At 40.9% G+C, this 23,022-nt stretch overlaps 1 protein-coding gene across 2 annotated transcripts in view; it reads left to right on the top strand.

The window, feature by feature from the left end:
* The window catches only part of MND1 (meiotic nuclear divisions 1 homolog (S. cerevisiae)), a 39,971-nt gene extending 26,679 nt beyond the window's left edge, over positions 1-13,292 (top strand). Inside the window, exons 6-7 of one of the 2 annotated variants that reach the window (XM_009867804.1) lie at positions 11,347-11,391; positions 13,037-13,292. In XM_009867804.1, coding sequence (XP_009866106.1) covers positions 11,347-11,391; positions 13,037-13,143 — 152 coding nt within the window. In that variant the 3' untranslated portion in view covers positions 13,144-13,292. The remainder of the gene's footprint in view (positions 1-11,346; positions 11,392-13,036) is intronic. The other variant, XM_009867803.1, reaches the window with a different exon arrangement.
* The last annotated feature ends 9,730 nt before the right edge of the window (positions 13,293-23,022 follow it).

Below are 23,022 nucleotides of genomic sequence, written 5' to 3'. Positions count from 1 at the left end.
CCAGTTTTTTCATTCATCTTCATATCTTGAGGCTGAATGCTGAAAAGGCAGTGTTGATTTAGCTGCTGAATTTTGTGGGATGCATGGTTTGCGTTTTGTTGGGGATTTTTCGGTTGTTGTTGATAAACCCAGCAATTCTATTCTTCCTGTTATGTTCAAATCAACTTGAAAATGTGTTATGCGTAGAGATGTATGTACTGTTGCAAAAACGTAATATCAATGCTAGATTCTTTTGGGCATTTCTTGCTAGTGGTGGGAATAGTCCCTGTTTCCAGAGTGAAAAAAAGAAAACAAAGATTAGTCTGTCCATGCTAACAGAGAGGCTTTAAAATGAGTTTCATCAGTTATAATCAAAATTCATCGTAACACTGATAATTTACAAAATGGTTTAATGGATTTTCTTTTGTATTTTGTGGCAAATACTGTTGTTCAGAAAACGTATCAGAAAGGTTATTTAATCTAAAGAGCCTCGTCAATGCTTTCAGTTAATGAACTATTAGGTAGCTATTTTTGTAAATGTAATGACTCACTTTAAAAAGTCAATGTCTACAAATAACTTTAAGCCTGTTCTAGGTGCCACCAAGATCAATAAGGTACAGCTCAAACCTACAGAGAGAGTGGCTTTTTAATCACCTCTAGATCCAATATGTTCATTTTTTTGCAATTAAGAGGGTGTTTTCTAGCTACTGACCATGAAATATGCACCTGGCATCTCAGAGGCAAGCTGTGCTTTTTATGGGTTATGCATCAATACCATTAACAAAGATCTGCAATTAGAAATAAGTCATTCTGTTGAAGTTAGGCTATTGTCTCCACCCACACTTATGTAAGCCTGAGAGGGTTAAACTAAGCTTTCTTTGCAGTGAACCAGACACTTGCTTAAAAATACATAGAAAAATAATAAATTTAAAAGCATGCACTCCTTTTTTTAATTTAGTCTAGTCTTTCAGAAAATTGTAAATTTAATGTATTCATCTCCTGAAGATCTGGATGAGGATATGCCAGGAAATAGACAATCTATGTTCATGCACATAACTTGTGGGATATCTGCTACTAATAAAAACAAGCCCACAAAGCCCACCCCCCTCCTTTTTTGTTGTTTCCTCTTTAACTCCTTCATCATGGAGTACCAGAATGTGTATAGATGTGCACCAGTAATGAAAGAACACATTTACTCAGCTAATTGCATCAAGCAGATATTTTTTATGCTTCTCCCTCTCCCTATACTCTTCTCTGGATGGCTTGTCATTCAGCTGGAAGGTTGGCAAATTAAATTATCTGTTCAAAAGCTACATTAAAAGACAAAGGAAAAAGACAGAAAAAATTACCACAACTAAATATAACTTCATTCCTAATTCTTTCTAAAAAGTATAAATGTATTGAATGTAATCGTAGTTACGCAGAGTAAAAGTAAATGTCATTTTTATCTGTTAAGTAAAGTTGAAAAAGGAACAGGGTACAAATGAATGGAATTACGAATTTATACTTTCTCACTAACACTCCAAGCTCCTCCAGTAATCATAGCAAGCAAGAAGAAATTGCAAATTTGAGCAGTATTTCTGCTCCTTTATCTTCATCCCTTCAAATTTTCTTTTTATACTGAAAATGAAAGGAGGCTCGTTTGCAGTTCAGTTATTGAAAGTGATTACTGGAGGCCATAATGTGGTGGTTTAAGGACCTTCCCTGACAAAGGCAGGTGAAGAAGTTCTCACCTTGACCCTTTATTTCTGTGCTGCAATTCACCAGTGACAACAGCAAATTGTAAGCTCGAGTTAGGAACTGATGGTGCATATATCATAGTCTTGTGGTGGAATCTCCCGAGGTCTTTGAAATCTCTCTACTGAGCAGTCTGTCTGATGAAGTCTTTCACTGGCAGATATGTGGCAATTTGTCAGATGGCTTCCAGAATTGTCTGCTTTGTGGTAGTTGCCCAAAAGAGTAACCAGGGATCTCCTGACTAACTAGGAGCACCGTCAGGTGACACATTTTCAAAGGGCATCTCCCTGAACCCTGCAGTGAGTTGAACTGTGTCGAAGATGGCTTTGGAAAGAACTGAATGAGAGAGGACCAGAGGTGGGTAAATGGATGAGCAGCTTCTGGCACTTGGAAAGAAAGGCGAACGTAACAGACAGAAATAATAATGAGTGGAGAAGCACCAGGACAGACCAGTGCAGGTAAGATGCATCTGGACCTATATTCCTAAGGCGCATAGCTTGAAGTGAATTGTGAGGCTTTTGGCTGAAGCTGGGAAGCCAAAGTTCAGAGGAGTCACTTAGCTTTCAGCAAAAGACCTTAAGTCTCTATGTTTCACAGAATTTCCCTGTGTTTGGCCTAAAATTTGGACTCCAGCTAAGAGGTAACTCCACAGTGAAAAACTGCCCTAAATGTTTAGATGCATGCATATTTGTGTTTTTATATCTCAAACACATTCTAACACGACTTACTCTTATTGGAGAGCATTGTCTTAGGCCAACTTACTTTAAAATGAAGCTGCATTTTAAGTGGTTAAGGTAAAATAAAAAACAACCCAAATTTAAAATAGCTTGTCTTCTGTCAGTGGAATTTTACTTGGGCGCTCAGAAAAGAGGCAGTTGGAAGATCAAATCTCAGTTAACACATGTAACACCCTGCTTAAATAAACTGACTACTCTGAGAAGTTACCTTTCCTTGAAATTAAATGAGAATGCTCACAAGGCTTATTTTTGTTCTTTATTTTGTTTCTTCTTTGTTGGTATTGGAATGGCGGAAAAACTAGCTAGGGTGAGAGGCAGACAATGAAATATGTGGGAACAATTTTATTGTCTGAACCAGTAAATATGGCAAAAGCTGTTGAGCTGCTTAGGAATGGTCGACACTTGATAAAATTGTGATGTGGAAAATGCCTAGTTGTGATTACATTTATGATACTCCTTGATTGAGAAATGAATTGGTAGCAATCTGTTTGGCAATGTTTTAAAGCTCTGAAGAGAGCATCAAATGCAGGTAATCTATAGATCTTTTATATGCGGAACAAAAATGCTTTTTTTAGACTCGGTTTTGCATGTTACTGTGGTAAGGAAAGTAGAGAAATACAATTCTGATGAAACTGCAGTAGTGTGAACCTCAAACTACTTTATGATTGTAGTCAAGGTGTATTTGTTAGTAATTCAGTATCAGAAGGAGAGGTAGAATCGATGAAACTCTATAATAGGGTCTGTCATGTCTGTGCATCTGCTCAGTATTTATATTAACAAGCTGGATGATGGAGTAGAACATACACTTTTGTTACATTTGCAGATGACAGAGAGACTGCATGGACAAAGGACAAGGTGAGATTTCAAAATAAGCATGACAGATTGCAAAACTGCTGAATACAACTCAGTAGTGGCAAGTGCAAGAACCTATATACGTTCAAGAATATTATGTTACGGAAATGAAGTGGAGCAGTTGATTAAGGGGGGAAGGTTTGAAGAAGATGTCAGGGTTATAGTAGTTTGCTGGTTGAATATAAGACGTTGTTGTTGTGAAAAGCAAAGTCTCCATACTAAGAAACAGAAGTATGCTCAGCAATGAGCTGTATAAAATAATCTTTCCGCTCAAGTTGGCATTAGTGAGGCTTCAGCTTTAACACTGTCAGTGTTGGATAATCCTACCCGAGAGGTATGTAACTAAGTAGAGAGAATTCAAGGTAGAGCAAATAAAACAGAAATTGAGCAACCGCATTCTAGGAAAAACAAATTTACGAAAATAGGACTCAAAAGAAGATTGCTGCTGGTGGGTTTGACAGATCTGTATCTCCTTCAAAAAAGGAAAGGAATAGCCTGTTGCTCACATTCACGGAGAACTTGGCAATAAGCAATAGTCCTAAATTGCAGAGCAAAAAAAAGCTCAGATGAAAATCTGTTCTAATGGTGGCAATAATCAAACACAGAACTAGATTGCCTGGAAGGCTGTAAAAGCTCTAGCACTGGAAACTTTACAAACAGGCTACAGATACCTCAGAAATGGCACTGGTAAGGTTGGATATGCATTGAGTCGTGGACCCAGGACCAGAGGATTTCCTGCGATGCCTCCAGACTCTTCTCTGCAACTTCTGTGACACAGGAGGTGTGCAGCAGAGTAGAATTCTGAACTGGAGAAAAACCGTAGTGCTCTGCGATGGGCCTCCTTGCGAAATGCACTTCAGCAGCCTAGAAGTTTGCAAGTTCCTTTAGCTGTGCTGTGGATATGGAGTTTATTAGTAAACAAAGTGGGGAGGGAGTTGTCCACTGAAAGACAACAAAGTGTTGTTAGGGAGCCCTGAATCAGAAAGCTGGTGTGCGTGGTTCCCTTTTGTAAGCACCTTGCTTCCCTCTGTTCTTTGGATAAGAGTAGATGTGTTTTACTTACGCAACAAAGATTTCAGCATGGGCTTTCAGGTAGAGTACTTGAAAGGTAAATGGTGTTTTTCTGCGGGTTCATGAATATAGTAAACCTAAGTGCAAGAGCATGTATTTTGCATAGACGGATCTTTTGGTAGCAATTCTGACAAATTCTGTTGGACATTTTTCAAAGAGACACTGTGTACATCCTGATGGAATTTGACAATATGACCTTTTCATATGGGACAGAGGGAGCTTTTGCTGATGAGACTTGACACTTTCTTCAAACACGCTAAGAAAGATTGCAGACCCTTTAAAAGCATATTCCCAGAGATGTGGATCAGCTTATTAGTAGCTGTACTGTGTGCTGCCGTGTCTCACTGTATAGACAAGACTGGCACTGTTATATATTTGCTCAGGTTTATTTTCAAGCATATACATATGTACTAACACACAGCCATTTCAGCAGAAATGCTAATTTAATTCATTCATATCTCAAAATTGAGTATTTTTCTATCACAAATGGCTTATGTTCTACGTTTTTCAAAATAGTTGTAGTAGGCAGGATTCGTAATCTTCAACACGTTTTCTTGTAGTTCTGAAACTTTATTCAGAGTGCAAAAAGAGATACTCCTTTCTATTTAGTAAAATGTCAGTATAATAGGTCTCTTGAATTTGTGATGTCATTTAAATGAAGAATCATATTTATGCATTGATTTGAATTTAGTCATGCATTCTGAATCATCATGACCTGTTGATTAATATCGTGGGGATAAGTGTTATGTGGGATACTGGAGTATGGGGGAAGAATGATGTGTTACTTTGGATTCAAAGGAGTTGACAGAATTCTGATGTGCTATCAGTCTTCTACACAAGAGCTCTTTATACTGCTTATAAGAGGAAACAGCTCTTTGGGAAGCATGGGGGAAGGTAAAGATGGCGTATAGCTTGAGGTATCTCTGCCTAATACGTGGTTATAAAACATTCTTCTAAAGCTGTTCTTGCTATGTTGTGAGTTACCCTGTCAGCAGTGTTCTGTAGACTGCTTAGTCTCAAGGATACTCAGATCTGGACTTCAAAGCCACCCGATCGCATCATTGCCATAAATAGTCTCCAGTGGCAAGCTACAGCCTCCTGATCAGAGTCTCTGGTGTCAGTTTGTGGATGGGCATGGCAGTAGGAGCTCCTAGGTAATTACCTTTTGTACTCCCTGTGGACGACAGGTGCGTAATTTCTGTGTTCAACTTCTAGCCTGGCCTTTAGAGGCACACTCTTCATTTGCATGAGGTATTTTCAGTAATGGGAAAAATTTTGGAAACTGTATCACAGGATGTTATGATGATGTTTCTCCAGGAGAGGTAAGGAAGCACTAATCTGTTGCAGTGTGAGGATGGCAGGGTAAACGATGTTTCTGGAAAGTGAGAGCAGCTTGCGAGTAGGAGAATGGATAACTCTGCAGAAGGCGGAGTCACTGGAGATTCATGCTCACATACAGTTCTTACAGTAGTTGCCGTTTTCATATTTAAATTCATTTTAAGTGGATACAGAATTATAACTGGAATTCAAATCCACCTAATGCAATTAATTTAGCCTGACCAGTTTTGTGAGAGAGGTTGGGAACCTTTGGGCTAATAATCCACACGATCCCCTGAGAATAGTTGCAGCTGTTCTTTGCATTTCAGGCAGAAGAATTCCAAATCACACAGTAAAATTACTCCATCACCCACATGCTGAAAACTGCGTTGTGTTTTGTATGTATCTGCAAACAAACCCACACAGGCCGATGGGTGACTGCCTCCTTGAGAAGGTGCTAGTTCCCTCTGCAGTCATGCGACTTTTAAGTGAGGAAATCCATACAATTTTATTGTGGTACTAGTTGTGGTAGGTCAAAACGAGCACATAACTATATTAATTTTATAAATATAACTAGCTTTTGTTATTCTGTCAAAACAGAAGTTCTTGGACTTAAGAATTTTCTTTACACGTGAAAACATTATTTACAATTATCCTGGAAATACCAGAGTAGAAGCTGGGAGAGGAAAGAAAGCTTACAGCTATTTCTTCATTTCCAGGTTGGTGCCTGTGAGCTATTGAGACTTTAGTATAGCTGTTGGAGCTGGAGTATGTTAAGTCTGATATTGAATGCTATTCAGCGACTGCTTCCGTAGTATTCCTATTCCTATATATGTGCAGGACTTAAAAAGCCTTTAGAAAGAACCTGAAAGTAGGTTTGGAAAAAGTTTGTGAGGAGATAGTGGCAGTGGTTGCAATCACAATGGTTTTGCACCCCTGGAAGTGACCAAAGTCTGATAGAGAGACTAGTTTAGTCTCCCAGAGTATATATGTAGTGTTGAGGAGGCATGTAGTGGTCTTACCCTCCTGTGGGGATATTTGAGGCTTTAACAGGTTTTGGCTATTCCATTTTGGAATGCAAACAGGACCTTTAATTACTACCACCTGTCCAGAAAAAAAAGTGAGGGAATCTGGGGGAAGGAGGAAAGAGAGGAAAGAAGGAGGCACTATGCAGAGAATGACTGTAGGGCTTCCCGAGTTGCATCAGAAACACTGTGGCCTTACTGTGGTAAGATCTGAGCCAGTATGTATTGCCAGTTCAGATTTGCTCAGAAACATTGCTCTGTTAGTGTTTTGTGCTGCTGGCCTTCACTCCTGACCAGCTGCTGTTCATTTGTTTTTGAAAGCTTCTTAGTGCACCTCCTACAGCTGTCCACATGCCCTTTTGTCAGCTCTGGCTCCTGGCCCTCAGTCTCTGCGGGTCACTGGTAGGATGTCACTTGCCTGCATTAAAAGGCGTGTTTCCAACCCTCCCTCACTTTCTCTTTAGACATTTACTGCAGCTGGACCTTCCTCTCCCTACTTTTGCTTTTCTCTACAGGGATACAGGGGATTGTTCCTGTGATAAGGACAACGACAGATGCTTAGAACAATAGTTCAGATCTCAGAATCTGCGCTTTTTGAGTTCCTGGGATTTCTCTGGAGATACCTGGGTTGAAGGAAGGAGAGATGCCCATGAAGGACTAGTTAAAGCTAGCTCTCTGACCCTTAGCCTTTCCCTGTTGAGGGCATATTTCCAGGTGTGTTTTGCTAACTTAACAGACTAGTGTTGCAAGCCACACTGCTCCTGGGCCTTGCATTGCTGTACACACAGTGGGTGCTTTTGTTCGGTTCAGGAGAGAAAATGCAAGCTTCCATTTTCTTGCTTAGAAAATGCCAAGTGTGCCTGAAATTGGTCAGTGGAGGATGCAGATGTGTGCCTCAGCCAAGTGAATGACTTGTGTGTGTCCTGCAGGCAGGGGAGCAGGAAAGTCTGTTGATGCCTTGACACAGAAATCTGGGAAATAAATATATAATGTTGAGAACAAAAGGATTATTCTGTTGTTTCCAGGCAGCAATTGTATATATTGTCAGCCTATATGCAGATGTATAGACATAGAGCGTAACTAGGGCCTAGTAGTGGTAATAAGAACATCTGGAAGCATCTGGAACATGTTGCCTCCTGTATTGCTCACCTCTTCTTCTGATAGAGCAGCTCTGGTCAGCAGGAGGATCAGCAGGACTGCAGCTGGAGCTTGGGACCCAAGGTTGAGATGGTTTTGACAATGAGCCAGTTGCCCTCAGCGCTGTCTCTGAGTTTCTCCTTGTTACAGTTCACACAGTTTGTGTCTTGATTATCCTTTGGTGCATACACTTAAGTTCCCATGCTATTGCCTTCTTTTGATATTAAGCTTTCTTTTTCTTGGTGCAGTCTGAAAACCAAGTGGCAAGTGGCTGTGTGATCCTGTGGAGGTAGAGAACAGGCAATCAGAAGGAGCATGACTTAGAGTTACATCATTATATAAAGTAGGTGTGTCTGAGGATGTTTTACTACTACTCCTCCTTTCCGTCTGCACACATGCAGAGGTGACACAACCAATGAAAGTCCTGACAAGCAACTATAAAAGGTTTCCAGAAAGCAGTCAAGATGCAGATCCCTTCATTTCTGTCAGTTCTTGTGGTGGAATTGGGGGCATCTGGACTGTGATGGTGAGGATGCAGATGTAGCTGGTGTCTTCAGTTGATGCAGGTCCATAGCTACTGATACCTGTCTCTTCTTCCTCTTTGAGGCATGGTGTTGGATACAGCAGGCAGACAAGATCCTGCAGTGGAATCATAGGCAAGAACTGAGCTTGATCCCAAGGGACTTAAATCTTGCCTTCAGATAGCTAAATGCTGAACTCATAGCCATGAGGGAACAGCTGAGGTGATGATGTGGTAGTTTCTGGAGATAGATGAGGTGTGTTTCCCTCACTCCAAAATTTAAAAAAGAAATGCAAGGGGGAAATTTAAGTGAAGGAATTAGTGGTTAAGCAGTGCCATCCTGCAGCAGTGGTAGTCTCACTTGATGACAAGAGATGGTGCAACCTGTCTTTGTTTGCATGGGCTTGCTCAGGCTGGATGTGAGGAACACGCAGGTGTCTTCCAACATGCCAGGCTGGCTGGTATTGCTGTTGATACAGTATGCCTGATGGCCTAAGTGACTTTCAACATGGCAGAATACATCCATGCCTGCCTTCCTATGGTGCTATCGTGCCCGTGGGCATGTGGGCCAGCTAGTTGTAAATGGGGCATCACAATCAGCAAACACTTGCCCCAGCCTCTTTGTGAATGCGTTTTCTGCAGACGTCATGAGCCTGAGGCTTTACAAGGCTGTTTCCCCAGCTCTGAGCCCCCTGGCAGGAGAGTAATGTGAGGGATGTGTGTTTCCTGGTCTCTGAAAGACTGAGGCAGCCTCTTCTTTGATATTCAGCCAGATTGTTTGAATGTCACCTTCCCCATCCTGAAATTCTGCCTGCACTTGTGATCCTTGTACACTTCTACCGTGACCCTGTGCTGTCAGCCTGCGATTAGTCCCAGGTGGTGCATGGAAAAAATCACATGATTAAAATGTTTCTAACTTTTACTCCCAAGAGTTCCTTTGGTTTGTTTTTTTGTTTGGTTTTTTTTTCCCCTCTGCTATTTAAGTCATTGGAGATGCTGCCCACTGTGGGATTTCCCCATTATCACTTCCTGCTCTAGCTCATTTCTAGCCACAACTTTGTTACAGGCAGCCACTGCCATTCTAACCACTCTGTTGCCCAACCTGCATCTGTCGGTCGCTTCAGCCTTGTCTTTGACAGAGGTAAGAAGTCATATTTTAAAAACACGTGATCACACACGTGTATCGTAACATGCATCAGCAATGTTTAAAGGGTGACAGTGCACCATGCTGCCACTGCCAGGTTTTTTTAAAAGCCCTGTGCCACATGAGCTTTAAGCACAGGACTGTGTGCTGAAAGCTGCAGGAACGTGGAGCTGGTGCATGACCCAGAAGCGCAGGGCTGGGCTGAGGAGCTGCTGCCAGCAGAGCAGAGCTTTCTGCTGAGACCTCACAGGTGCTGTGAACTAGGTTGGCTCGCCCACCATCGGGATGCTGTCACCTTCCAGCTCTGAATCCATGCAGTTTACTACTATCTTGCTTTCCGCCCCCCCTTCATTTCAAACTTCTTTACTTGGAGTCAAATACAGCTTCCCAGTTTTCCTTCAGAGTTTCAGAAAAATGCTGAGGGAAATACTAGCTAACCCATTTAAAATCTTGACCGGTGGAAGCCCTTCCTCTGCAGACTTGCCTTATGGACTGTCAGGCAAAGGGCTGCTCCAAAAGCCGTTGGGTGCCACTATGTTGTCAGTGCTGCCAGTTGTGGAACTGAGCTAGTGGGGGTGGCAACAAGCAGTCATCAAAGGAAATAAGGAATTTCTCTTTCTAAGTCAGAATTACTTGAATTTCTGCTGCATGCAAACAAGCAAAAAAGCCATCTTCTCACTCGCTCCCTTTTTTTTGGTCCATTTTTCTTTTATGCTTTTCTTCATGCTATGCTCGAGCTTTCCAATTTTATGCCACTTGTAAAACAGCACTGTTTTTGAAATGGGGTTTTACTCTGATAAAAACATTTTTTCAGATCACTTACTGAAGTGTTAAGGGTAGAATAATGAGTGCTTAGCTACCTGTGTACCAGCAGATCATTTTTCAACATAATTTACTTTTGCCTGGAGTATAATCTTTGTAACAATGGATAGCTGATCATATATTCGCTTTTCAGTACCCCTGGAGACAGATTTCATGCTGACCATTCAAATGAGTATTATCATGCAGGTACTAACAAGACTGACTGGGAATAACTTATGTGTAGGCGTGAGAACCATAATGATTCTGATAAATTCCCACGTTGCAAACCAACCTGCTTGATTTGAATCAGTACTTATTTTAACGGGAGCAAGGTGATCCAAGAGGAATTTTTTTTTGTCACTGTTTTGTCTCATGGAAACTATATAAAAACTATTTGTAGTAAGTAATTTACTGTTAGGTATTTAGATCTGGAGTGGTGGTAAGGAAGGGAAACCAAGTTTAATAAGCAGGAGCATTATTTTGTCTTGATTTAATGGTTGGAGTTCTCAAAGCCTGGTAGACCTTCCAGAGCTGTATGATAAACTTATGGATTAATGTGATAGACTGCTGCCCTTGTCATTTTTCTTATCTATATAGAGGCACACATACCTATGTGATGCATTACTTATGTATAGAGAGGATTATAAAACATGTTCCATCTCAGTTGCCTGTCATTTCTGCAGGCCGTGTATCTATTTCCAGCCTTTGTGCAGACAATTAAGGCCCCAAGCAAACCAAACAAGGATTATTTTATTTTAAAATACACTTCAAAAACTCACAGTTGTTCACATGATATCTTTTATGTTCCTTCACTCTCGTTTTTCTTTAACTTAGCTTTGTGCTTGCTGGAACCTTAAAAGCATGAAACAGAAGATAGCTTTGCAAACAGTAGAACAACTTCCTTATATTGTTTGAGTCTCTTGAAGTGACATCAATAAAAATTTAATCTCTCTGCCTTGAAACTATTGTATGTTTTTAACTCTGATGTACACTTTGTTTATTTGTTTTTTTTCTTCTCTATTTCAGGCCAAACAAACAAAATAGCCAAGGAGGCAGCCAACAGATGGACTGGTGAGTATGCATTCCTATTGCTTAATACAGCTTCAGAACAGTAAAAGACCCACACATTGTTAAGAATTTTTGAATTTGATAAGGACTTGATGTAGGATAGCCCTCACTTAGGAAAACATGCAGAGATATATTTTCCTTCTACACTATGATGATTCACAAAAAGAATACATTTTCTCAGTTTAGTTACTGAATGTACTTCATGTAACTTATTTGTTCTTCTGGTGCTCTCTCACACCATGTTAAAACCTGCAGCTCATTTTCTTGATTGAGTTAAAATTTCTTAAGATGAGGAAAACATTAATAGAAAGAGTCTGGAAATGGTGGTGTCTGGGTATTCAGAAAGTTTAATTTTTCTTTTCTGAATGGTCATCTGTTTCTAAAGAGTAGAACGCTTTGTGGAACCTTATTGCTGATGCTTATATAAAGTAGATACTGCTAAAGCTAATTCATCAACTTTGACATGCAGGGAAAATTCTGCACGGTTTTGAGGAAGGTTACTGTGATAATGCTTGCATGGAAGTTTAACTCAGTTTTCTGTTGTCGCTTAGCTTTGCTGTATTGCTATATATATTTCCAGTTTGCAGAGCAAGCCATACACATGTCCTTACCTTTTTTTTTAAATTATTTACAATATTGTTTGTAATTTGTTTTGTTTAGAATTCTACTAGTGAGGGACTACTTGCTATCATCAGTTATGTCTTAGTCTTTTGACTGTTACTACTTTATGTCTTCATTTGCACTGGGTTGTTTACTGCATGTGGGGAGATAAAGTATTTGAAAATAGCTTCTGGGGGTACTGTTGTCAGACATTCTACTGTTGATGACAGGCTGTTGTTCTCAGGGTCTTAAGAGAATTCAAGCAACTATGCCACAGCCTGCAGAAAGTACTTTGCTGTTGAATTAAACAATTAGGTTATATGCTGTAGCATATTTTTCTTCTGAAGAGAGTTTTAAACCCAAATCTCTGATGGTTAAAGAAAAAAATATTTCTAAGGTGTGCAGACACAGAGAATGCTTTCTGTCTTAAGGAATGCTGCAATTTATGGGTGTTAGCAACAAAGTAGTGAGTTTCAGTCAATATTGCAGTGAAAAATGATGTTACATTGAAGAGACTGCATATGCTAAAATAATAGTAATGTGTTGCTAAATGAGAAATGCTGATTAAAATAAAGCTACTTGAATGTCCTTAACTTTCAAACAAAATGTACGTTATCTGAGCAAACATACGCAGGACTAGAAAGGACCTTAGAGTTGATTTGAATGTGATTTTTGCAGTTATAGACAGTCAAACAGTAGATGTCCAGTTGAAAAAGCACTGATGAGATATGCATTATGTATATTCACACTCACCTCATCACTCTGTAGCAGGCTTGTGCTGTAATTGTAGTTTTCAGTCCCCTAACAGAAGAGGAGCAAGATAAAGGTAACCTCCCGAAAAGAAGGCATATTTTACTTAGTACCTAGTAAAAATAAGTCATTAACAAAAGCTTCTCATCTGTTCTATATCTACTTAATATGATATTCTCCACTATATATCTCTTTCATATACACAGAGAGTGCAAATTGAAGGATTTTATTGTAATGAAGACTGTAATTCATGCTTTCTTAAACATTAAAAACTGAATATTTTTCATTCTGTTTACAGATAACATCTTTTCAATAAAGTCCTGGGCCAAACGTAAATTTGGATTTGAAGAGAGCAGAATTGACAAAAGTTTTGGAATCCCAGAAGATTTGGATTATATTGATTAGCATCCAGCAGTTGATGGCTGAACGTAGTTGTACATAGTTTGTTAAATATTTTCAGTTGGCATTTAAATGTGTATCTGAATGCTCTCCAAACAACTGACCACCCTTTAATTTGCAGTTGTTGTTAAAGTTAATAAAATTCTAAAAATATTTGTTGTATTTCCTTTTTTCCCTTGTACTCTCTGGACAGTAAACCTCTTGGTTACTTCTGTGAGACAGACTAAGAATGGACAGAGGTTATAGGCAAAAATTATCACAAAGTCCTGAGACTGGATGTTACTCTTCTTTTGCTTATCTGGAAGTAGTACTAAGAGCTAGAAGCTCCAGGGGTTTGTGTTTAAAGCTGAAATAGGAAAGAGGTATAATCTATTAATGGAAAACAGTGAGACATTAAGGATGTGAGTAGAAGGGCTGAGGTCTGATTTCAAGTTGTTCTTTATTGGGTTGCTAGAACTGCTTGTAATTTTAATGAGAAAATTTTGTTTGTTGTTAGAAAATGCTAGTTCATCAAAGCTGAATCTGTTCCAGCGAATGTCCTGGATTTGACACTGAGAAGGCTTCTCTGGTCAGGATTGTCACTGCACAGGAGAGGGAGCAAAGAGTATCTGGGATGTGAGAGACTGCATTCAAATCGCCGTTCAAAGTTGAGCTTCTTTGGTTTTATGTGCGTTTTCCAATTTCAGGCTGAAGAAGCAGCCAACCAAAATAATAACACATTTCAGAATGTCTCATTTTTGTTTGGCGAAATTTTGCATAACCTTGCTTTGTATCAGCTTCTGGTTTCTAGCTCCATTTGGTGCGTGTCTGCCAAAAGAGACGTGGAGAGCACAGACTAAGCTTGTACCTCCCACGGCTGTAGATTGCCGGACAACGTTTCTGCTGTGTGGCTCTGGAGGATACAAGCGTTACCTTTAGGAGGCGAGCAGGCCTCCTGCAAGGGAAATGTGTCTATCACTGGGAAACGTCTGTCTGCCTTCTGTTAGCCTGTGAGGAGAGCATCGCTGAAAAGATGACATTTAGCTGGAGATACCCCCAGAAGTCTGTCTCCTGTGACCTTTCCAAGTACCAAGTTTCCCAGCAGTTATGTGTGCGTTAAATTCCAAGGATTTCAGGTGTGCCCCTGGCTACTGTCATCCCATGTCTGGGAAGATACTGAGTGGAAGATTTTCTTCTACAGAGGCAGCGTAGCAAGTTATCTGTTGCCTAAGGAAAACGTATGTGATGCCTGGCACATAGCAAAATGTCACTGTGCTTACATTTGCGATGGAGACATTTCATTTTACGTGTCTGGAAAGATTTTATTCCTAATATAACCAATGTTTAACATATAGCGTGTTACAAACTGAGTAACAGCTTACCAGCTGCCAACGGGTAAAAGTTTAGCAGAACTAGGTAGCAGAGAGCCGAACGCAGCGTTTACCAGGCCTGACTTTTGCCCCGTGAACAAAGTGCTGTGCGCCAAGGCCAAGTGATGCTGCCAAACCGTGGATGCACGTGTAGCTTGGATGGTTCTTACTCTTGGGTTTTGTGCTGTGAAAGAGCTTCTTCTCTTCTTTGTAGAACATTTCTCCTGATTTTTTGTATATTTTTTTTGCTAAATGTCTTGTTTTTGCTGTGAATCTATTCTGCACCACCTGACAGGTGTCAGAAGCTCCTTAGCGCATCTGCATTTGAGAACACGTGTCTGCCGCGCACGAGAGGTGATGACGATGACTCAGAAGGCTTGTTTGTATACAGGAGTGTTGAGCACATGAACTCACTGATGGTTCTTACCTCTCAGAATCTCTTTCACGTGGCTGAACTTCTGCTCGTCAAGGAGTCTCGGGTAATTTATGACTTGTAGCAGTGAGTGCACCAAACTTCCTCTGGTACGTGTGGAGATGAAGGTTTCTCACAGATATGTATTGCTTTGGCTCCTTTCCAAACTCAAGAAGGAAATGAAGATGACCGGCTATGTAAGTTTTGCTGCAATATTGCGGCTTCCTGTCTATAGGGTGAAAGCATTGTGGACTGCGACAAAACCATTAAATGTAATAATTAGCAACTAAATAACTGTACTTGAGGTAGATTTGCTTAGACATGCTATAGTCAGCTGGCATGAGCAATACCTTTAAAATGTCAAACACAGCCCTTGTGCTTTGGACGCAAAACTTTGCTTCAAGCACAAGCAATTTCCAGCAATATATTTTTATGCTGAGTTTTGGTTTTGTTTTACAGATACAGAAAACACAGATATGCAGTCATGCTCTTATCTTCTATTCTTGTCTTGTACTTCTGGTGTTGGTTAACAAGCCTAGCAGGAGAATGTGTCTCCTTCTGTAGCAGCCAGAACAGAAATTTCGCAGCTAAAGAGAGGCGGGGAAGAGGCACCTTATTATCAGAAACTGACGCTTATTCCTCCAGAGAAGCTGATATGTTTTATGCTACCTTTCTCACGAGTCTGCGTCTTTTACTGTAGGTGACTTTCAACAGGAAAAGCAAATCCAGATCCTTTCTGAGACAAGAAGAGACAATTTGTATGTCTTGAATATTCGAAGACACCTTCAGACTGCTGTATCTGCTCACTTTTTGAAGCTTTTCTTGAGAAGATATGCAGCAGACTGCTAAATCCCACAGTATGAAACCATGTATAATTATATGGTTTGAGATGTGTGTTCTTTTTAATTTTTAAGAGAAGCTGAGACTTTTGTTTTCTGATGAGTTCAGTCACCAACAGTTAAAATTATTTTCCTTCTTCTGAGATGTTTTTGGCTATTAGACTAGAACAAAAATGAAAACAATCAATCTCATTTTGTGTCCCAGTTTGTGTCTTCAGAGTTTTCCTGAGATGAAATCTAGGATATTTCTAGAGAACCTAACATGAAAACAGTGGGGTGTAAATCCTCACTTCTGCTGTCACTCTTGTGGTTATGTCACAGCTATATTACATCTATGTCTTCCTCTTTTTTTTTTCTTATTTTCGTTTTTTCCTGCCCCCGAGGTTTTTTGCCCATGTAAGGTAAATATTTTCAACTGTTAGAGCTAAGTCAGGAGGTCAGGCCCTTATTACATTCAGACTTATAATTAAAGCAGCTACTAGTACAATGTGTGAAAATCAAAGGCAGCTGTTTTTAGCAGAGTCTGCAGCTCTTGCAGGCGCAGTATCAGGTCCAACCTTTCAAAATAATCTCATGAGGAGTTTATCACCAGGCTGAGGTGTTGGGTAAGCCTGCTCTTGGGCACTGGTGTTCATTAGCCACCAGGAAGCTAACCTAGACAGATGAGAAAATACTAGTTTTCACTTGACCTACTCAGAAACCTTACTAGTATAAAGAAAGTTTGCTGACTGTATATGCCCTGAAACAACCGCTTCTTCCTCAGCTTTTCTTTTAACTAGCCAGGCATGGACTCTAGGACTCCTTCTGTGGTACTTGCAGAGTGTTAAAATGTTAACGGTCACCGGGGTTTAGGTTTTGACGTAATTCAGCTGCCAAGCTGTTCATTAACGCAGCCTCTGAAATGTCAGTACTTTTTGGGGGTCTAGTAACCTACATGTTTTAAAAGGGAAAATCCAGGCTTTGAAGCAAACAGCACAGTCTCACTGGGACTGAGAGGCAAAGCTGGAACTGAAACTTACGGGGAGAACAATGTGAGAAGAAACCCAACCTGTGATGGTGACTAAGAAGTTTGATGCAAAGGCTCCTTATGGAGTCTTCCTGTCGCCCAGGCATATTTCCACTAGTCAGGTGATCTGGCTGCTGCTTATCTTCACCTTCTTCCTTGTAGAGGTGAGGTTTGTATGATTATGTTTTCTGTCATTTCTCTCCTCCTTTTTCCTCCCAGTGATGTTAAATTTCACAGTGGATCACAGCCAAACTTAGTCTGAGGGGCTGCAGTGTGAGCGCGCAATTGAGCTGTTCTGCATGGCTGCCTGATAAATACAGGTTTTCCCTTTCCCACCTGCCAGTTTAGGGACCCGAGAAGGGGTAGAGCATGCCAGGGGTGGGAGGAGAATGGAAAAAATGTCAAAGACAGCTGTAAAAGACCTGGAAGCATTTGGTGCCTGCTGGTGGTGGAGTTTATGTGTCTGGCAACATTGCAGGGTTGAGGTGGGGCCAGTGCGTGCATCGTCTCAGTGGGAAGGAATGGGGATCTAGGAAACTGGTCCCTTGACAGTCAGACTTTGTTACTTGTGCTGCTCATGGTTATTAGTCTGGGAGGTTGTGGCACTGTAAATTTACACAAAGATTTGCTGAGACGGTGATTAGATGCCTTGCCTGCTCCAGAGAATCAGCCTCAGAATTGCATGTCTCGTGGCTTCAACAGCTGAAGTCCTTGGCTAATCCTTGGTGTCACACAGGCAACTGGATTCTTCTGTTTGCAGTTAGCTGCCATCTAGATACAATGCTTGTATAAATATTCCTCTGCTTAAGGGATGCGCCTTCACAGCAGCGACAGCCTTTCTCTTCAGCTTCCTCTTCGCCTTATCCCTTTCTCATTTTCCATCCCTCCGCTGTCATTTCCCTTTCAGATCTGCTTGCAGAAAGCTACGTAGGCTGAACAAGCAACATGCTGCAGTCTGCACAGATGGCTGTCTGTCTTACTCCTCGCTGGCACGCCTGTCAACACACACACCTTCCAGTGCACAGACCTATAGGAAAGCAAGCATCTGTTCGTTAGACTTGCCTCTTCAAACTGTATGTGCAGAAGGTTGCCTGTCAAGAAGCCTGAAGGGCAAAAATGGCTGTGAACACCTCCAAACTTTTCAGGGTCACTTCAGCAGCTTTATAATGTCCCACAAATGAACGAATGGTTTTTATACTATGGGTAATTCGGTCATTATTTCACCTAACCTAGTCAGAAAAATATTCCTTTTAGGAAAAAAAAAAATCCTGGTGAAGTGTTTATAAAAAACAGCTTTCAAGCAAAACCTGTTGGGCAATTTTCTGTTTCCAGTTGTTTGATGAAAACCCAAGTTATTCTGAGAAACAGCCTTTCCACATGAAAGGCTTAATTTTAAGAAATACTCCATCATTTTGCTGAGCAACCAGCTCTACAGTAAATCCTACAACTATAACCAGTCCAAGGGGTGCCTTTTATTCGGGCGAGGTGATGAACTTCAACTGTGCTACTGCTGGAGCTCAAAAGGAAAAGCTGTTAAACAGTATAGCTGCTGGAGAAAGCCACTGGAGGAAAAACTGTTTTGGAAATGAAAAGGGCCCGAGTTACCACCTGAATACCAAAGCTGTGTCTTACAGGGATCCACCTCTTTCTCTGGCCACTGTCGTTCATGCCACCTCAGTGGCATTCTGGAGAGCAGGTTTTCATGTTGAAGTGCAAAACCTTTTTTTTTTCTCATTTCGGCAGTTCGCAGTGAGAAAAACTATTATATTTTTCCCCATTCCCCTTTCTGTTAAGAAGAAAAAGGAGGTGAGGGAAAAAGTAAATTACATTGTGTTTTCTTGCATTACCATTACTAGCCATGCAAAATAATGCCTCTGGCTGATCCTAGCATTTTTGAGGGTTTTTGAAGGAAGATAAAAGTCAGATTTTCATATCTTGTTTTCAGCTTCTCAGAAAAATTAACTGGCTATTGAGTCATATTTATTTTTTTTTCCCTGCTATGCTGTACTTGGTCAAAGACATACTCCCAGTGGCAGAAATGCTTTTTGATTAATTTTTTGTATCATGAATTAATCATAATAAACTCTATTCCTCTGTGGGCTTTCTTTCCTCCTGAAAAATGTACTTCTCACTGGTTTTAAAAGTCAGTTCCTGAGATCAGTGATTAAAAAAACCCCAAAGTCAAGGCTCTATAGCAGACCTGTGTGTTATTCCCTGGTCATTAATAGTGTATCGGTTTGAGAAGAATATGTAAGAAATAGTATTGAAGAAAGTTATATCAAGAGCTCCAAAACACCAGTCTCCGTATCACCTGGTCCAAGGCAAGAAGCTTTGGTTTTTTCTTTTCCACTATGCACTGATTTCAATTAGATATTTATCATTAGCTTTCTCAGCTATTAAGGAAAAAAAAAAAATTTAAAAAAGCCTGGATGATGTGATCCATTTTGGTATAACTATCCTCAAAGGTTCAGTGAGAGAGTTTTTTTTTTGGAACAGTTATTTTGAACAAACAAGCTTCAAATCCGTCTTTGGAGTCCATCCACTTTTTCTGGTCCTTTCAAGTAAAGGTGTTATAGAAGCACTGGTTCACTGGTTCTGTCCTTAGATTGGAGGTGGTAAAAATGAAAGTAGTTAAAAGAATTCAAAGGAAAACCTTCAATTTAAAATGTTTTGTTTAGTTATCACATCTCTGAAGCTGTCTTTCTTTTATGAAAAAAAAAACAACGTATAGAGCCCTTTCGTTATCATGAACTATCTAAAGTGTTAGAAGATTGTACAAACCTAGGAAAACCACACATGTCTGAGTAGGACATATGTCTTCACTCTTTTGAGTAGGCATGATATAAAATTGGCATTTTGGGGTTGTGTATTTTCCATCTTGTTCTTTCGCCATTGCTTATGCTAGTTACTGAAATGGAGGGGGTTTTCTGCTAAGTGCCCTTTACTGCTATGCAAATTTTGCTGTTAACTTGATCAGAACTTGGGAAATGAAAAAGGGGAAATTAATTTCAAAGGTTTTTTTTATTTTCAGGCTTTCGCCTTGTCAGTCTTGAGCCAACAGAGTGTCTGACCTCTGTTTTGGATCAACTTCCCAAATTTGAAAACCATAAATGCATTGATTCCTGACTTGCTATGCAAATATTTCCTATTCCAGTGCCCTAGCTGCATGATCCAGCTTTTGGTAGTGAGCAGATGTAAAACAATAGTGACAGGTTTTCATAAAGTTTTTTGCCTTTTTATGGCTACTATTATTGATTAGGATGTTTCCGCCCTGAATTAGGGCCAGATGAATGAGGTTTCGCTGCTTAAAAGGCACCAGCAAGATCTATGCTTGGATCTACATTTGATAGCAGTTCCCCTCTCGGCTCTTCTAGACAACTTTATTTTTTTACGCAGTAATGCTAACAAGCATTTATCTTGGCAAGTAAGTGGTGAATAATCATACTCTAACCCAAGCACTTTTGCATTGTAAACTGGTACACAACGGTGTAAGCGAGCATTCATAATTAAATAAAAAATTTCAGAGGTCCAAGCTTGCAAGTGTACTATGGAGTTAGTGAAAGAAACCGTCTGATGTTAAACTCTCCACCTGACAATGTAATTTTTTTTCAAGGGTAATACATTTCAGAGGCTTTAGCTTCGTTCACCATGCCAGTGCTCATGGAACGGTTCTGTCACCTCTTGTGTGAACGACGGCAACAGCTTCAGCTTTTACTGAAATGAACAGTGTTTTGCCAAGGGGCCAGCAGAGGAAGAACCTTCTGAGCAGAGTCAGCGTACCTGCAAAAGAAACATCTCTGCAGTAAGATCTTTACAGCTCGCTTGATTCCTGAGTACTCTAAAAAGCATCCAGATCTGATTAAGGTAATTTATGTTCTCATCCATTTCTGTGCTGGTATCCTGCAAAAGCCCAGGGTTTGCCTCTCATCTTTGCTCTACCTGACAGGTGTCATCTTATCTCGGCTCATAGCCGTTAGCGGCTGGGCCGGCAGCCTGAGCCGCAAGGTTCTCCTTCCGGCACTGTGGGTGGCTGCAAGCAGAGATACTGCTCCTCCGTTACTTGTGTGCAGAGAACAGCCTCGTATCTGTCTGGAAAGCTGAAAAGCTTCTGATAGCCTTGAAAAAAACCGGTGGCAGTGCTAGCAAAACATTATTCCCTTTATTTTAGAGCTCATGTCCAAATATTCTTTCTCTTTGAAGTCCAAAATACTGATAATGCATATGTGCAGGCTTCAGTCCCCCAGGTTTCAAAGTTCTAGGAGAAGGAAAAAAAAATAGAAAAAAAATTTTTTAAAAAAATTTTTAAAAAGAAGAAGGAAAAAAAAATGACGGAGCAACAACGGAAAATGAGGGGAAGAAAAACCCCCATGAATTCTACCCCTGAAGTCAACGTTACGTTGACACTAGAAATGTCTTTTCTTATCTCTACCTCATGCTTGAATCCCAGATCAATGTAAACCAGATGTTTTTTCTTCACACAAGATGAGTTTATCACTTGCAGCCTCACATGGCTACTCCCAAGATGGGAAACCTTGAGGTTATTACCCCAAGGTGATATACAAGCAGCTTTTATTTGCTTGCATTTCCATTTAACAGGAATGAAAATTTTTGGTGCCCGCAACTTCATGCTTGCAAATAACCATTATTATAGTGGCTGTTTATTCTTTGCTGCAGGGGGATGCAACCTCCAGTTGTGTAAAGTAGTGTCTCCTCCTTGCTTAGAACTTGAGCTACCCTGGCAGAAGTTAATCCTTTCATCGTGAAGAGCAGACTCGTGGGGTGATGGGCCCTGCCGAAAGATTGCAGCTTTTCCCGGCTTTGCGACACTGAAGGGCTGTGATAATGGCAAAAGCCCTCTGTGCTCAATGTGAAGGGTTGACCTGTTTCTACTTTGGCTGGAGTAAATCACACGTGGACAGTTTGGGGCTATGTGCTTGTGTCAATATATGCTAAATTTCACAGGTATTATTAGTCGCTTTTTTCAGCAGCTTCTCCACAGCTGATGAGGAAAACATTTGCCACCAAGGTGTGCGGTCAGTATCACGTTAGCCCTTGGGGTATCGGGTATTTCTCAGTTTCTCTTGTCTGTGTGGCAGCTGCAGAAATATGTGAAATATGTGAGTGTAAAGGCACTAAAGAGAGCTGGAGTGCTGCCCTCCTCACTTCAGGCAGTCACGTGTGCCCCTGCATTTGAACACTGAATTTTCAGTCTATGGGGGGAAGAATACCGTCCTTCATGGTAAAACTGCATGACACATAGGAAAAGGACAGGCTAATTGAATTAACTCGAGGAGAGGTGCTCACCAGCTTTCACTCCCTGAGAGATGCGGTGCCAGTCAGCCTGGCTAAAGCTGTGTCCTGGGAGAAACTTTCTTTCAAGTCCTCTGTCCACGGCTTTGAAGGTCATAAAGGCACAGCGATATGAAGCTGTGACAGCTCCATTTAGCATCGCCATTCCATTCCACACGTGTTATTTTGGTTCTTTGGACCATCTGAGGGGGTTATCAGCCCAGTTAAGGGAATGGGATGCTGCTTGGTTCACCATCCTTTAAAATAAGCTCTGTACCATAAATGCTTTCTTGCTGTTCTCAAAATCGGTTTCCATGGTAACTGTCACTGGAACAATCTTTTTGTGGGTGAAAAGGAGGAAAATAATTTCCTTTTTAGCAATCCTCTGCTCAGCCTAGTAAAATTCCCTTTTTACTTGAACGCTGTTCACCTCTAGGGAAATCAGGATTCTTGTCTCCATTCACCTCCACCAAGCGTGCCCAGGGTTTCAACCCCCACAATTTCCCTCTCCCACTCCCTTCTGAGTTGAAATCAGTGCCTTTTGCTTCAGAGATAAAAACCTGGGAGCTTTGTGCTGCAGAATTCCCTGGCACGTGGCTTCCTTATTGCCTTCTGGCTAAAGCTTCTCCCGTTGCACCCAATTTTTATCAAAACAGAGTAACTTTGCTGGGAGTGCTCCACCGTGGATCTGGGAGGTAGCATGACGCCTCTGGCCTTTCCCTCCTTGCTGATGTCTTCTTATGTCTTGGCCCCAGGACAGGTTTCAGGCACTTGATGCCAAGGCAGAGCCCGGTACTTTGCTGTACACTGTGGAGCTTCTCTCCAGGAAAAGTCGTCATTGCTCAGAGATTAGTCATGCAAAGGATTCTCTTGGAACAAGCCTTGAACGCTCCCGCGTTTTGTAACGGGTTGCTGCAGAAACAGCTGTCGTGCGTCCAAACGAGACGTGAGATGCAGCTTTTTAGCCCTCTGTGGAGAAAAGTAGCTCTT

Source organism: Apaloderma vittatum, unplaced genomic scaffold (assembly GCF_000703405.1).
Source record: "Apaloderma vittatum isolate BGI_N311 unplaced genomic scaffold, ASM70340v1 scaffold4164, whole genome shotgun sequence".
NCBI lineage: Eukaryota > Metazoa > Chordata > Aves > Trogoniformes > Trogonidae > Apaloderma > Apaloderma vittatum.
This window is presented reverse-complemented; position numbering and strand designations above follow the sequence as displayed.